This window comes from Elgaria multicarinata, chromosome 16 (assembly GCF_023053635.1).
Source record: "Elgaria multicarinata webbii isolate HBS135686 ecotype San Diego chromosome 16, rElgMul1.1.pri, whole genome shotgun sequence".
NCBI lineage: Eukaryota > Metazoa > Chordata > Lepidosauria > Squamata > Anguidae > Elgaria > Elgaria multicarinata.
This window is the reverse complement of record NC_086186.1, coordinates 21,976,972-21,993,943: the sequence shown is the minus strand read 5'-3', so window position 1 is coordinate 21,993,943 and position 16,972 is coordinate 21,976,972. Positions and strand designations below refer to the sequence as shown.

The following is a 16,972-nucleotide window of genomic DNA, read 5'->3' as shown; positions in this document are numbered from 1 at the left end:
AGTCCAACCGAGAAATAACCAATGCATGAACAAGAGTCTTGGCAGAAGACTCTGTTTCCGTTGGGGAGTAGACTGTGCACCAAGGGCAAGCTTGGAGGAAAGACCTGGAAAGGTCCCTGGTGACCATGGACAATCAGCCTGAATTGCAGCCTCCTCAGGAGAATTATGGGTATACCATGCAAGGAGGCTGCTGGGAGAAATAGGGATATCCTGGGGCCTGATTGGAGCTACTCCACACCCTACTCTCCATTAAAAAGGTAGCCTGCACTGAAGATACATTTGCAGTGATTTATGTTTGGCACGCAGCACAAGTGTATTAATTGGCTAGAAACCACACACTGTATCTGAAAAAGACCCTTTCTGAATAAGTCATGGAATAAAAGATAAACCCTTCATGTGAAAGGGATTTTGGGTGCTGCCCTGTAAATCCATGGGTAATCCCCTTTAACATAACCTACTTCTTGAATCAGACCAAGGCCAGCTACGGTACATAGAAATCTATCAACTTCTCCATACTTGGGATGCTGCGTACAGTTCTGGTTGCCACATCTCAAACAGGATGTGGCGAAGCTGGATAAAGCATAGAAAAGGGAAACGAAAATGACCAGGGAATTGGAGCAATGCTCCTACATGCACACTTCTTCTGTGCTTTGTGGGATGCAGACCCAAAGCCAGTGGAAACCAATCCGTTGAGAACTGGCTAATGTGAATACACAAGAAACACACCCACGATTATTTTTGGAAGGAGGGGAAGTGAGGTAGAAATGTACAGCCAATTGTCCAGACACTCTAATCTATTCTGTAAGGTTATGGACGGCCATTATTACATTAGTTTAATCTGACGGGCAAAGGACATCTCCTGGGCTCTCATGTTCTTTGTAACGCACTTAGCAAAGGGTAGCCAAAGCCTATATGGGACGGTCTCATGCAATGGATATGACTCTTTCCTCCGGTCTGACGGCTAACTGCCTACAAGTCTCCTGGCAGAATGGGAGTGGCAGATCAAATGCTAAAATGAGAAAATAATAGATCAGATTTGGGAGGATAATATTACTAATGCAGGCCAATTTAAAATGACAAACATCACAAAGCATTCCTGGTCAGTGCTGTCTTTGGAGTAAGAACAGCATGAGGCAGAGAGTTAGGTTCCAATGGAACTACTCCAGAGCAAGTGGTGCTTTGCATAGGGTGACCCTATGAAAAGGAGGACAGGGCTCCTGTATCTTTAACAGTTGCATAGAAAAGGGAATTTCAGCAGGGGTCATTTGTATATATGGAGAACCTGGTGAAATTCCCTCTTCATCACAACAGTTAAAGCTGAAGGAGCCCTGTCCTCCTTTTCATATGGTCATCCTATCCTTTCGATGTCCGCTTCCTCTTATAGGGTGACCACATGGAAAGAAGGATAGAGCTCCTGTAGCTTTAACAGTTGTATAGAAAAGGGAATTTCAGCAGGTGTCATTTGTATGCATGGAGCACCTGGTGAAATTCCCTCTTCATCACAACAGTTATTATTATTTCTACATCCACAATTAAAATCCACCAAAACTGATAGCTGAGATGTGGAAGTTGTTTTCATCATATGTGAATGCCGAATTTGGAGGAGGAAGAGAAAGAGAAAGAGAGATCATACAAGGCCTGCACCTCCTTAGAAATTGCAACAGGCACACTTCCTCTGCTTGGTCTGGAGGCGGCATTGTTTAAGAACAAAATTTAGTGTGCAGTTTATTTTTAGGAGCCCACAGGGTTTTGCACTTTCTGGAAACCTTGCTGCGTGTGTTGCACTTTGACGTTGTCGAAAGTCCTAGGAGGAAGGGTCAAAAGAGCTTGGTTATGTTTAGCCTGGAGAGGAGAAGATTAAGGAGAGACGTGATGGTTGCCTTCACATATCTGAAAGGATGCAGAAGATGGAACATACTCATTTTCCATTGCTGCAGAGGGCAGGACTAGAACCAATGGGAAGAAATGGCAGGGAAGCAGGCTTTTGATGAACATTAGAACAGGAGTCCCCCAACCTTTTTTTTTTTTTGACCTGTGGACACATTTGGGAATTCAAGAAACTGCTGTGGGCACCACGAAAAATATGCCTAATTAGTGGATCACCATGTTGGCATCTACCTGTTGCATCTATGGATCTTAGCCTGAGCCTTATTCAACAAAAACTTCTGTTTTGTGTCTGTTGGACACCACAATAGCTCTTTAATAAAGGATTGTCTAATTCTGCTAGTTGCTGGCAGTCCAAAACAGCTAATGCTTCTTTTAAATGTATATTTCGGCAATGTCCAGTAGTTCCTTTTTTTGGGGGAAGTGCTTATTACACAGATAAATTTTATTTATTTATTTATTACATTTTTATACCGCCCAATAGCCGAAGCTCTCTGGGCGGTTCACAAAAATTAAAACCATAATAAAACAACCAACTGTTTAAAAACACAAATACAAAACACTGTATAAAAAGCACAACCAGGATAAAACCATGGAGCAAAAATTGACATAAGATTAAAGAGTTAGAACAGTAAAATTTAAATTTAAGTTAAAATTAAGTGTTAAAATACTGAGAGAATAAAAAGGTCTTGAGCTGGCAACGAAAAGAGTACAGTGTAGGTGCCAGGTGGACCTCTCTGGGGAGCTCGTTCCACAACCGGGGTGCCACAGTGGAGAAAGCCCTCCTCCTAGTAGCCACCTGCCTCACTTCCTTTGGCAGGGGCTCACGGAGAAAGGCCCCTGTAGATGAGCTTAAGGTCCAGGCAGGTACAGTCTTTATACCGGAACAGTCTTCACTATATGCTTGTTTCATGGAAATTAAACCAAAAATATATAAATACAAAAGTGCATACACAAACTCTATAATGCAAAGGACTAAAAGAGTAAAAAGATACTAACAGAACTTTACATTAAGAGGTGCCCAGAAATATATAAATAATAGTTTTAATCCAAGAGATTAAAATAATAAAAGAGACACTCACAAAACTTTACATTGCCATAATGCATATTGCCTAAATAACACATCTGTTATGGCCACGGGCCTTGGTAGCTGGCATTTTGGAGCTTGAGCAAACATGAAAAGTTCTTAACATATGTTCAACCAAAAGGCTTTTTGTTTATTGATATCAGGAGTTGCATTTTGAAGAAGTCACGTGATGGTCTGTAGTTCTGGAGAGGTGGTTATCTCTCCATTCACTGTGCCATTAGGAGCTGTGAGCCAAAAATTCAACCAGTATAGAACTCCCCCATGTTGAAGGAAGAGACACCTCTTTTAGGAGCTGGTGTATTGTAATCCATTGCCTAAGAGAGCAATCCTATTCCCCCCCCCCCGTCCTATTCGTGTTCACCTGATTATCTGAACATTCTTCATCTGTGTTCAAACTATATGTGTGTAGGCTTTGTATGTATGGTGAGAGCCAGTGTGGTGTAGTGGCTAAGGTGTCGCACTGGGAGTCTGGAGATCTGGGTTCTAGTCCCCACTCGGCCATGGAAACCCACTGGGTGACTTTGGGCCAGTCACAGACTCTCAGCCCAACCTACCTCACAGCGTTGTTGTTGTGAGGATAACATCCAGAGGAGGAGGATTATGTACGCCGCCTTGGGTCCCTTGGAGGAAAAAGGGTGGGATATAAATGTAATGAATAAATAAATATGGTCAGGGCCCTGATTTCACATGCGCAGCCTATATATTTATTCAGAGGGACCATAGAGAAGGCCTAGTGAATGTTCCTAGAGTGGGTGGAGGGCTCGTAGGTGCAATCCTGCATCCCCCTACATGCATTAACCAAACTCTCCATTCCAACGGTCTGAACCATTCTTTCTCCAAGCTGATGCCCTTCAAGTGGGTTGAACGGCGACACCCGTAATGCCCAGCCAACATGGCCAATAAAAATTAACAATAAAAACAATAATAAAACACTAACAATGACAAGAATAAATCTTATTAAATTGTTACTGTTATCATTATCATCACCACCATTTTTCTTTTTCCAGCCAAGTGATCTTGTCCCCTTGGAAAGTACCTGCACCTTCATAAGGTTGGCTTTTCCAGTTGATTTCCCTTAGAAAGTCAAAGAATATTCTCCTTCCAATCAAAGATCCACGGAGATCACAACGACAATGCTTCTGTTGTTGGCGCATCTGCAGTTAGGCGTGGAAAGATGGGATTGCTGGGTTGAAACTAATGAAATCAGAGCAACAATTTATACATACATATTGGCTTAACCTTGTTTAGTGAGGTTAACCACATTTGATTGTCTCCGTTATTAGCTTCAATAAGTACAAATACAGATTATGTTTCGAGGCAACCTCAGCCATCCATGTATTTTAAAGCTGCCTGCTAAAACAGCCACCTCCCCTTCTGGTCTGCCTCTGTCATGGCAAGGATTTAGTGACATTGGGGTTTGGCAAAGCCTGGTTTATGGTGTTATCAGGTCTATACAAGGGTTTGGGGGCATGTACAATTTCCCAGGGAGCCAGAACAGGAATAGTTCTCAGGATGCTGGAAGAATTGCTTTATATTCTTAAGAAAGCTAAACCTGTTGCTCTCCAAATGTGTTGGAGTGCTGGCTGGGAATTATGAGAGTTGAAATCTTAACACATCTGGAAGGCACCAGATCAGGAAGAATGAGAGTTAGAGATATACGAGGACAAATAATTGCCCTCTAGTCACTTATCAACAGATCAAAATGTATCTCAGCAGCTGCTGAATGTACAACTTCAAGCTGTATACTTCATGATGTCTTAATGTTCATGCACAAGAATTTATTATGTGCATGTGCACTGGAGACATACATTCCCCGTTTAGAAATTGACATCCTAGAGAACGGGTGTGGAGAAGGTAAATCCAGGGCCATAGCTAGACCTAAGGTTTATCCCAGGATCATCCCGGGTTCGTCTCTGCCTGAGTGCTGGATGCCCTGTGTGGCACTTAGATGAACAGGTTTGACCCCAGGCCAATCCTGCGATAAACCTTAGGTCTAACTACAGCCCAGATCTACTTGTAAATCTCTGGATGCTTTGTAGTAGTAGATGAACAGTAACATCTGCCTCCCAACTACTTAACAATAGCAGGGGTGGGGGGAACACCTGAACCTGAATTATTGGGAGCCAGTGTGGTGTCGGACTGGGAGTCAGGAGATCTGGGTTCTAGGCCTCACTCAGCCGTGGAAGCTCACCAGGTGACTTTGGGCCAGTCGCAGACTTTCAGCCCAACCTACCTCACGGGGTTGTTGTTGTGAGGATAACACGGGGAGGAAGAGGATTATATACACCTCCTTGGGTTCCTTAAGGAGGAAAAAAGGCAGGATATAAATATAATAAATACTGCTGAAATGAAGAAAGCTTTAGGTAACCAGGCATTGTTTTTGGGCGTGGAAGGACTGTGAGTTTTGTTTAGTTCTAGCACTAAGCTTTGTGGGCTCAGCATTCTTTGGATCTAAGTGTAGGTAGTATCAGTCTCTGGTTGGTGGATCTCTGGGTTCTAGTAAAAATCAAAGTATATCTCAGAAGCATGAAGGCTGCCCACCTCTCCCCTAAAGAACTCTACACAGTGTTCTTTTTTTAAAAAAAACAACACTTTTTTTATTGTTTCATAACCATATATGACATAAAAGCATTGCATAAAGACATTACATCTAAGGGAAATGATGAACACACAAGGAAAAAAGACAAAAGACAATAAAAATAATAAGAAGAAAGAAAATCAAAGAAAAAGGGAAATACATAAACCAAGGTTAAGGTGTGTTTTCGGCTCTCTATACATCAGAGATGTAAATTATATTCTCTCCTTGGTAATACATTTAACACAATAATCCAGTATGTATTCTTCCATTGTTGGCGTTATTTCATTTTTCCACTTCTGTGCATACAATAGTCTCGCTGCCGTTGTCATATACAAAAACAAAGTTCCCCCCTTCTCTTTCAGTTCATTGTCCATTAACCCCAGTAGAAAGGCTTCTGGTTTCATTTGTATATTAGTCTTTAATATTTTCTGCATTAAATTCTGTATTTGCGTCCAGAATGCCTTGGCTTTTTTGCATGTCCACCAAAGGTGATAGAACGTTCCTTCTTCTTCACATTTCCAACATTTCCTCGGGACTCCCTTATACATTTTAGTCAGTTTTCTAGGCGACATATGCCATCTATACATCATCTTATAAAAAATCTCTTTAAGTCTTGAACATAATGTAAATTTCAAACCCTTTCCCCGCATTTTCCCAATGTTCCATTGGGATGTTGTATCCAAAGTTTTGAGCCCATTTTATCATACAGTCTTTTACCTGTTCATCCTCTGTTTCATACTTTAATAAAAGATGATACATCTCATCATTTGTGCAAAAATGCTATTTCAAATGCAGATTTTGTTTGCTCAAACCCACAATTCTTTTTGTTTATTTTAAATCTTTCCTTAATTTGTAGGTACGAAAACCATTGACAAGTATGACCTTCTTTCAACAACTCCTCCCTTGTTTTTAGTTTACAGTAAGAACTCTACACAGCGTTCTGAAGAGTGACAGTAAAACAGTCAGTGGAGGTTGGTGGCTCCTATGTCCGTGGGGCGGTGAATCTGCTCTGGGATCCAATCAGAACTCAAAAGGAGCTACCCAAAGGGCTGAACCATCTAAAGGAGCTATCCAAGGTACTGAGCCCATTTTGGGGAGTAAGGTTCAACATGTTGGGTAGCTCCTTTAGAATTCTGACTGGTTCTGAAACCCAGACTGGATTTAATGCCCCACTAAAATAGGAGTCACCAACCTCTACTGATCTAAACATTTTAAGGGCAAGATAGGTGGGGGGGAAAATCCAGAAAAGTAAGAACTGACCCTGTTAAGCAGGAACAGTTGGAGTTGAAGCGAACCCAAGAAAAGCTGCTCCTGAGTCCAGCTCACAGGCTCAGGGAATTTTGAACAACAAAAAAAGAATAATTGTGGGTCTTTTTGTGTGGGCACTGTGACTCTTCTGACATCATCCCTGACGCCTTCAATATCACAGCTGAGTAAGTTAGCAGTGTCATTGTTATTTCTCCACACCAGATTGACAAAGGAAGTCATGTGAAGATGAGTGTATGAACACTTCCCCAAATGGAAACTGATTTGTATGATGTTTTCTTTGAACAACATGTAAAACTATATGTGAAAAAAGGAAAAGTTTCTACACCACAAATTTGGACTAGTAGGACCCTCCCTCAGTCTGGAATTGATCAGGAGTCCGCTTGATACTCCTTAAATGCAGGCCTCGCAGTGCCAGCTCCAGGTTTAGGAGGGCAAGGCACCCTCAATGGGCCTTCACCTTCAGTGAAGCTACTACCGGTGTGCAGAGCGGGTCTGCTCTGCTTCAAAATTCGGAGCGATGCTTCAGTGACAGGGGTCTCTGCTCCAATTTTCAGAGCGGCTTTCTTGCTTTGCCCTGTTGGATTATCTGTCAGAGAACCGCTCCGTTTAAGGAGAACCGCTCTATTATAGTCAATGGAAATTAACCAGAATGATTACAGCTCTGTCATTTTAAAAGATAAGGAGATGGAACTTGGCACCATGGTAGCTCTTAAGTAGGGATTTAGGCTTGCCAAGTTGGATGCAGATACGTTCACGCCTTGATTCTTTGGGATTTTTTAAAGTTGGAATAAGCAGCCCATTATAGCCTCTGGAAATTAACCAAAATGCTTACAGCTCCATCATTTTAAAAGATAAAGAAATGAAACTTGGCACTATCTTAGCTCTTAAGTAGGGATGTAGGCATGCCAAGTTGGAAGCAGATACGTTCATGCCTTTGCTGGGAGGTGGCGGCAAGATGTTGGAGGAGAGAGCTGTGTGCCTCCCAACTCCCTAAACTCACCTGCTGCCTTCAGGTTCAATGGAGGGTGGTATCCCAGCATTGAAGGAACAGTCTAGCCAGCTTTTGTACATGAAATGAGAGAGGGTGACATCTTGTTCTTCACTTCAGGTGCAAAATATCTTGGGATGGCCCTGCCCTCTTACTGTGGCCCTGCCCCCTTTCCCCCATCCACTGACTGTTTGGGAGGGGATTCCCAGCATTTGTGCAACACTTCCCCATTCTAAATGGTTGAGCTGCCTCCCCGAAGGCTTCGCTACTGCCAGTAAGAGCTTTAAGCTAAACTATGCTGGCAGTTTAGCCCTGCCCCTTTGCTCTTGACTCTATTTTGCCTACAGACCTGCCTGCTGCAGAAAAAGGGTCTGCACCCGTACATTCAGCTTCAGTTCATGAGTTGTGCTAGTTGAATGGATCCTTCATGTTCAAAAGCAGTATATCTCAGAATATTGGAAGGTGGGGCAAATCAAGAAGAGAAGGATATTACATTCACACCCTGCTTGAGATATTCCCAGGAGGCTCTAACTGGCTATGTGCTACTTCCAGTAGCAGAGGCAGTAAACCTATGTACTCCAGTTGCTGGGGAACATGGGTGGGAGGCTGCTGTTGCATTCGTGTCCTGATTGTGGGTCCCTGGTCAACAGCTGGTTGGCCATTGTGTGAACAGAGTGCTGGACTAGACGGACCCTTGGTTGGATCCAGCATGGCTCTTCTTGTGTTCCTATGGCATTAAACAGGATTCTAGACTACATGGCCTGATACAGTTCTTGTGATCATCACATTGTTCTCCTAGCTTCCTGACCACTGTGGGATAAATTTCTTGGTATAGCTCTGACCTATGATACAGTTTGTCAGTTTCAATCTGTACAAAAAAAGGAAAGTTGCAAACTAGCATGAAGCATGTGTTAACCTCTATAGTCACTGTCTAAAAATATTCTCGTGTTTTTATACTGATTAATATTTTCCAGGAAAGACAATGATATTGTCCGTCACCCCCGTGTTTATAACTACTCGCCCATTATTTCCTCCAGCTGTGCTGTTTTAAAGCGAGGGCATTACCTTCTGAGAGATATTGGAGTCTGAAAGTGGTTTAAAAGAGCCATTGTTGCTTACAACGGGTAAAATCCATGACTAACCTAAGTCACATTCATTTCAATTGGTCTGCTCTAAGAACATGAAAAGAGCCATGCTGGATCAAACCAAGGGTCCATCTAGTTCAGCACTCTGTTCACAAAGTGGCTCACCAGCTGACGATCAGGACATGGTACAACAGCATCCTCCAACCCATGTTCCCCAGCATCTGGTGTACACAGGCTTATTGCCTCTGATACTGGAGGCAGCACTTAGAAATCAGGACTAGTAGCCATTGATAGCCTTCTCTTCCAGGAATTCATCTAAGCCCTCTTTATAGCCATCTAAATTGGTGGCCATCACCACATCTTTTGGTAGTGAATGGCAGAGTTTAACTATGCAGGACTTATGTTGGATTTCACCAAATGTATATACATTCCTTCTTTTATTTTCCCTCTCCCACTCTTGTGGATACTCACACAGGTTTTGGGGGTTTAGTAACAGGGTAAAAATATTTAGGGGAAAACTGAGAACAGCGTTCTCAGCCATGCTGAGCGTTCACGCATTATTTGGGCATCACAGTAAAGAAATAAACTTAGTTTTACACAGATCCCGATCTACAGTCAGGTAAACTGGTCAGTTGAATCCACACGACGTGTTGCTGGATTGCAAATGTTCAAGAATTAGCATTTTCTAAAATGCCTTTTAAAAGGGATTATGCAAATTCATAGTGTCAATTGATGGCTATAGGTTAATGGAGCAACCATATTTAGACACAGTATATCTCTAAATAAGAAATACAAAATGCATTCCATGGCAGATCCATGTGCATCAGTGCACGGCTGTGTGGAAGTATACCACACTCAGCAATAAGAACACTGAAGATCCAAATATAGCCATAAAGTCCCCAAACCGTCACACACAAAAAGGCAGGCCGTGCCAAAATATTGCTGATTTGAGCACTCTTTTTGGCAGGAAGGTGAGCTAGAAATAGAGCAAATAAATAAATAAATAAATGATCCCAACGCGTTTTGAGATGTTTCTCTTCATTGCAGGTAATTCTTCATTTCGTACAAAACTCTGTAAAGAGTTACTCTGGACTTACTGGGGCTGGCTCTACCATGAGGCAAAGTGAGGCAATTGCTTCAGGTGGAAGATGTTAGGGGGCTGCGGTGGATGTTTTCCTGAACTCCCTGGTTATTCCCCTCTCAGGACAGAGCTGTGTATGTTACACAACCTGTCCTGGCTCCCCTAAATTAGCCTGCAACTAACCCATTGCCAAAGTAAGATTCAACTTCTGGCATCTGTATATAAGAAGCGGAAGGGCGGCCATCTTGCTGTTCACTTCAGCCAGCAACTTGTTTAGGGCCAGCCCTGGGTCTACTTCAGGCCTTCCTTGGATGTGGTAGAAGTAGGATAGTTCTGAATAGCTCTTTAAGAGGTTTTAGGAGCAAGAGTGGCCAGCTTGAAATGAATGGAACTTAAGACAGCCATGACCAATTCAAGTCCCATTCATTTTATTGGGTCTTCTCTAGGTAGGACGTACTGTATATTGGGTTTTACGCCTACGTTCAGTCCACTTCTGGTTTAAAGTAATGTTGGTTTGTGGCCTCAAGTCTCCAAATTTGTTGCACGTACATCCTTAACAGGCATGTGCACCTTTGCTTATACATCCCACAACAGGGGACCTGACTCCAGAGAAAATAATATCATCCTCATCTGAAGTCCAGATATTTCTGACCATTGGCCATGTTATCAGGGGCTTCTTGGAGTTGGAATCCCAAACATCTGGAGGTCTACCTTATGCCCACCTCTGCATTAAATGAGCATCTGGCCCAGATATGGGCAAGTTGTTTTGGCCTACGATTCCCACCAGACACAGCCAGTGGTGGGGTGTGAGGGAATGTGTAGACCAAAACAAGACTAGAACGTGCCTGCCTCTGTTTGCTTTCATCTTTACTCTAGAGTAAGCACAGGATCCCCCCAAGCCAGTGTAGAAAAGGGCAACTAAAATGATCAAGGGGCTGGAGCATCTCCTCTATGTGGGAAGGTTACATCAGCTGGGATTGTTTAGCTTGGAGAAGAGGAGGCTAAGGGGAGACATGATGGAGGTGTACAAAATTATGCATGGTAGGGAGAATGTGGATAGAAAGACATTTTTCTCCCTCTCTTAAAATGCTAGAACTCAATGGGCTCATCCTTTGAAGCTGATTGGTGGGAGTTTTTGGACAGAAAAAAAAGGAAGGTCTTCTTCTCACAAGGCACAGTGAAATTATCGAATTTGCTACCACAAGATGTGGTGATGGCCACCAATTTGCATGGCTTTCAAAGGGATTGCCGTATTTGATTCTAAGACACCATCGATTGCAAGACGCACACTAATTTCAGTACCACCAACAGAAAAAAAGCTTTGATTCTAAGAAATAATAAATGCACCCGCGATTCTAAGACGCACCACGTTTTTAGAGATTTGTATATGGGGAAAAAAATGTGTCTTAGAATCGAAGAAATGCAGTAAATAAATTCCTGGAGAAGGCTATTAACGGCTATTAGTCCTGATGCCTATGTGCTACCTCCAGTATCAGAAGCAGTAAGCCTACATACACCAGTTGCTGGGGAACATGGGTGGGAGGGTGCTGTTGCACCATGTCCTGCTTGTCTCTGGTCGACAGCTGGTTGTGTGAACAGAGTGCTGGACTAGATGGACCCTTGGTCAAATCCAACATGGTGCTTCTTCTTCTTCTTCTTTATTTATTTATTTATTACATTTCTATACCGCCCAATAGCCGGAGCTCTCTGGGCGGTTCACAAAAATGAAAAACATTCAAAGTATAAAACAACAGTATAAAACCATAATATAAAATTCTTATGTCCCCCCCCACCTCACGACCCCCCTTCTACTCGGGTCCTGATCCGGATGTGCAGCACTTGCACTTACTCGAGAGTAAAAAGAAAGAAAATAGAAAAAAAGAAAAAAAAGAAAAGACGTTGCTACTAGTAAAGTCTGCTTTGGCTCCTCAGGCGCTCTGGCGCGGGCCTTACTCCCGAGGAGAAGCTGGCATGGTCTAGCATTGCGAGCTAGATCTGGATCCCATCCAGAGTCGCTGAAGGGAGGGGAAAGGAAAAGAAAGTTTCCCCTTCTCAGCTGCTGCTGCTGCTGCTAGTTCCTCCGCCTCTTCCCTAAGAGCTGCTACCGGAAACCCAGTATTTTTTTGCGCGTGTGCACGCGCGCTGCTGCTGCTACTGCCGCTTGATGCGCCTTCTTCCGAAGCAAACCGCTCGCCAGCCTCCCGAGGGGAGTTGCAAAAGCCCCAACAGCAGCAGGAGGAGCCGGGCTGGGCCGTTGTCCTGCAGCTGCACTCCTGAACTCAAAGCCTCCCTTCCATCGACAGACCCTGGAAAGTTGCTGAACTCCTCCTCCCTCCTCCTCCTCCTCCTGGGTCTCCAAACCGGCATGTTTGATCTGCAAGCTTTGGCTACAGCCTCCGGGAAAGCGAGCCCGGGAGAGGATGGAGTAAACCCCAGGGGCGTTTGGAAGAAGTGAGGAAGGCATTAAAAAGCGATCTCCGAGAGAAGAAGCGGAACGGTGTTTTTTTTTTTGTGTTGGGTGGAGAAAGAGAGAGGCAAACCAACCAGCCAACCCATCTTTAAATTTTGGCCGGGGGGAGACGCATCGCCTGGCTCTTTCCTCCTCTCCCCCCCCCCTTACACCACCGCCATGGAAGATGTGAGTAATGTTAGGGCTGCACATGGGTTGGCAAAAGAGCTTTAAAGGCTTCGCTTTTCTGCGCGAGAAGGAACGGGCGGACGGACTGAGAAAAGCGCGTCTCTTTTCCCGACGCTTTTAAAAGTCAAGTTTCCAGTCCTCTGCGTTGGCCGCGCTTTGCTCGCGTCTCTTTTGCAACCTCTCAAAGTTGCGGGCGCGTCCGTGGCCCGATTGCACGTTCGTGCCCTGAGCTTGTTTTGCAAACTTGAGTAAGTTTTACACCGAAGTGAAGAAGTAAAGTGTTTAAAGCCCTTCTTGGGAGGGGGTGGGGGTGGGGGTGGGGGTAAGCTGGTGGAAGGCAAAAGTTGTGGAGGATGGAGGTGATTGTAGAGAGGGGTGCTGGTGGTGGAATCTGTGCCTTCTCCGCCCTCGCTTCCTGCCAAGATTGCTGCAGAAATGAAACAGAGCGAGCTCTCAAAACGGCCTGGATAGAAGCCCTTTAAAGGGTTGTTTTTCTATTGGCATGAGATGGTCTTTGGCCAGGGAAACCGAAGCAGAGAAAAAAGCATAGTCTGTTTTGTTGATGGACGTTGAGGCTGGTAAATAAGGAAGGGGGGGGGGGGGACAGAGCTTGCTTCAGTGGTCTCTTTGGAGAATCCTCCAAGGCAATGAGGAAATTCAAGAGGTCGAGAAAGTTGCCAACTTGTTTTTACTGGCCCTGCTCCGCTACCTATCTCGGCAGCTTGGCACATGGGTAGAAACGTTAGCAGGTATACCTTTCCCTGGCATGACTATCAAGTGTTCAGGGATGGAGGCGGGTGGGAAGCTTTGCCGGTTTAATTTCTAAGCACCAAGTGCTGTTAATGACAGTGGAACCAGGCCAATAATAAAAAAAGGACAGTTGGCAACACTGCCGATGGACCGGAAAGGCAGTTGATAAAAGCAGTTTAATTGCTATGGCTGACCAGCACTGAAGTCAGTTGTACTTTTTCTCAAGTGTATATGTCCGTGCGTGTGGGGATGGAGAGAATTGTGAACTTTGGAGAAAAAGGTTTTGCCAGACAGAAGCAGTGTTTTCAAAGGAGCCTTTGGCCTCTTCTAACCCACCCTTTGCTTTGACGGGCGACCCGCTGCTGCTGTCTGAAGGAGGGGTATCATGCGTCTTGACAGCCGCTGGAGTTCGAACGTAGCAACGTTGAGTCTATGGATGGATCAATGACAAACATTGAGTTGATTAAACCCAAACACCTGCAGGTTGCAAACGGCGTCTTAGAAGAGGCATTCCTATACGAGTGTGTGGGGAATGCCTCTTCTAGGCCCGGTGTGACACATCATCTCAAAACAAGGAAATTCGCCTTTTCTCTTCAGGACTGTTGTGTTTTTCTTGAACGCAAACTTGTTTTGAGGTGATGAGCTGCAGCAGGCCTAGAAGCTAAAGCCCACATAACTAACAGGTGAGGAGTTCTGTAATTACGAGTGCTTCTAGATGGGAGCTTTCTAGTCCTACCAGTGAAAAGCCATTGTGCTCCTATTCCGTCTTTTCCTCTTTAAAGGATTTTTTTTTCTGGTAAGAAAAAAGATGGAAGAAGCAGTGGGAAAACGTGGGAAGGTTACAAGTGTAAGACAATGACGTCTGGACAGTGTAAAATTCTGTGTTTGTTACAAGGCGGGTTGCAGGACAAAAGCCTCACCCCATCCCCAGTCTTAACAGGCCCCCAAACACACAAACCTCTTGTTAATTTGTGGGTTAATAATAATCCAACTCTCCCCAATTTTGTCAAGCTTTGCTACCTGGAGGCAATCCCTGTTCATCACAGGCAACCAGATCAGTGGCTATTTTATAGCCTTAATGTAATTAATTCAACGGTCCATATGAAGCAAATTGAACCCATTCGGTATTAAAGCTTTCCTCTCACTGTGATGATAGTGCGGCAATACGATATACATGATCAGCCAAGAGATGAGAGAGAGAGAGAGAGAGAGAGAGAGAGAGACCTGCTTTGCTAGCAAAGGTCTTCGCACCCTTAGCATGAGAACATTTTGCAGCAGAAAACTGTTTTCCTAGGTAGCGGTTAGAGTGGGACGTGGGAGATCTGGGTTCAAGTTCCCCACTCAGCCATGAAGCTCATTGTGTGACCTTGGATGGGGGCTGACACCCAGCCTAACCTACCTCACAGGGTTGTTGTGAGGATAAAATGGAGAGGGGGACTATGTAAATTCCCTTGGGTTCCTTGCAAAAGGATAAAAGGTGGGATATAAATAATGAATTATTATTAATAATAATTAATAACATTAATAACTTTTCTTTTCAAAATGCAGCAACAGTGCTTTCCTAGCATCAGTGTCTACTCTCTGTGTTTCTATCTGTCCATGTTCCTTCTGGTCCAGGGTGCACCATAACCCCCTGACCTTTGCATTGAAATGGACCTTTCGGGACCAGTTTGTGGCTTCTTTTCTTCTTCTTTCTTTCTCTCTTCCTTTTTCCTTTCTGCATTTTCTCTGGTCTTTTCAAATGGGACTCCTGTTTCCTTTTGCCAACAAACTGGACTTGCACTAATTCTGTCACTGCTCTTTTGTACTGCCTCCCCCCCCCCCCCTGGTAAGCGGACTTCTTTCTGCTAATGGGCTGTTCTGCAACCAACGCTTGAAAAAGTGGGTTTCATGGAGCCTTCGGCTGTTGTGTCCACTTGAGTAAATAGGAAGCGGGGAGGGGAGAGGAAATGGCTCACAATGCTTTATAAGGGCATGTCAATGTAAACCAGTTTCAGACCTGTTGAAATCTCTTGGCTCACTCTTTAAAATGCAAAGAATGAGGGCACCACAGACTTGAACGGGTTCCATGTTACCTCCCTCTTCTTTCTCTGCCCCCCAATCTTGGGAATTGTAGTTCTTGGAGACAGTCTAAAGATCGTGTGCAGCACCCCATAAAGTAAAGTTCCCAGGAATCTGAGTGGGGAGCCATGATGGTTAAGTGAATAAAACTAGTATAAGTGTCTAGTGCAGATCTAGTAAGTTGCCCTATAGCAAGTCATAGAATCATAGATCATAGAATTATAGAATAGCAGAGTTGGAAGGGGCCTACAAGGCCATCGAGTCCAACCCCCTGCTCAATGCAGGAATCCACCCTAAAGCATCCCTGACAGATGGTTGTCCAGCTGCCTCTTGAATGCCTCTAGAGTGGGAGAGCCCACAACCTCCCTAGGTAACTGATTCCATTGTCGTACTGCTCTAACAGTCAGGAAGTTTTTCCTGATGTCCAGCCGGAATCTGGACGTCAGATCATTAGTCTATCTAGCTTCCTATTGCCTATACTGATCAACAGCAGCTCTCCAGGGTTTCAAAGTGTTTTTTCCCCACCGCCCTAAATGTAAAATGCCCAGAACTGAACCTGGGATCTTTTGCATAGAAGGGGTGTGTTTTCCACTACCGAATTGCCTTAAGAAATCACTTAATGCAAATTAGTTGAATTGAGTTTATTTATTACCGTATTTCTTCGATTGTAAGACGCCATCGATTGTAAGACGCACACTAATTTCAGTACCACCAACAGAGAAAAAAAACCTAAGACACACCCGCGATTCTAAGACGCACACCATTTTTAGAGATGTTTATATAGCAAAAAAAGTGTGTCTTAGAATCGAAGAAATAGGGTACATTTATATACTACCCCATAGCTAAGCTCTCTGGCAGTTTACAAAACTTAGAAACAATGAACATTAAAAACATATGTACAAAAATTTAAAAGCATAAAAACAGCAATATCCATTTAAAACAGCTATTCTGGGGTCAGTTAAAAACTCAGCATATGTTGTTTACTGCCTGGGAGAAAAGTCTTAACCTGGCACCGAAAAGATAACAATGTTGGCACCAGGCGAGCCTCAATGGGGAGATCATTCCATAATTGGGGGGGCCCACCACTGAAAAGGCCCTCTCCCTTGTTGCCATCCTCCGAGCTTCCCACGGAGTAGGCACTCAGAGGAGGACCTTAGATGTTAAGCGTAGTATATGGGTAGGTTCATGTCGGGACAGGTGTTCCATCAGGTATTGTAGTCCCAAGCTGTGTAAGGCTTTATAGTTTAAAAGCAGCACTTTGAATTGGGCTCGGGAACATGCCCTCGGCATATCTGAAAGGAAGGTATAAATGGATGCAAGCGGGCCAGAATCAGTCTTATACGTTCAGACCTTCTGGTTCCAGTTATCAATCTGGCCGCTGCGTTTTGCACAAGCTGCAGCTTCCGAACCATCTTCAAAGGCAGCCCCACATAGCACAAAGGCCATTACAAAATACATTGCTGCGTGAAAGATAGCAAAAGAAAAATATACACGACGGCACTGCAAAATGCCAATAAAAGCAACCACACGCTAACACGCTTTTTGCAAAAG

General features: G+C 44.0%; 1 protein-coding gene across 1 annotated transcript in view; it reads left to right on the top strand.

Moving 5' to 3' along the window:
• Window positions 1–12,599: 12,599 nt before the first annotated feature.
• PLEKHO2 (pleckstrin homology domain containing O2) overlaps window positions 12,600–16,972 on the top strand; it is a 38,203-nt gene continuing 33,830 nt past the window's right edge. Inside the window, exon 1 of the mRNA XM_063142214.1 lies at window positions 12,600–12,610. Coding sequence (XP_062998284.1) covers window positions 12,602–12,610 — 9 coding nt within the window. The 5' untranslated portion in view covers window positions 12,600–12,601. The remainder of the gene's footprint in view (window positions 12,611–16,972) is intronic.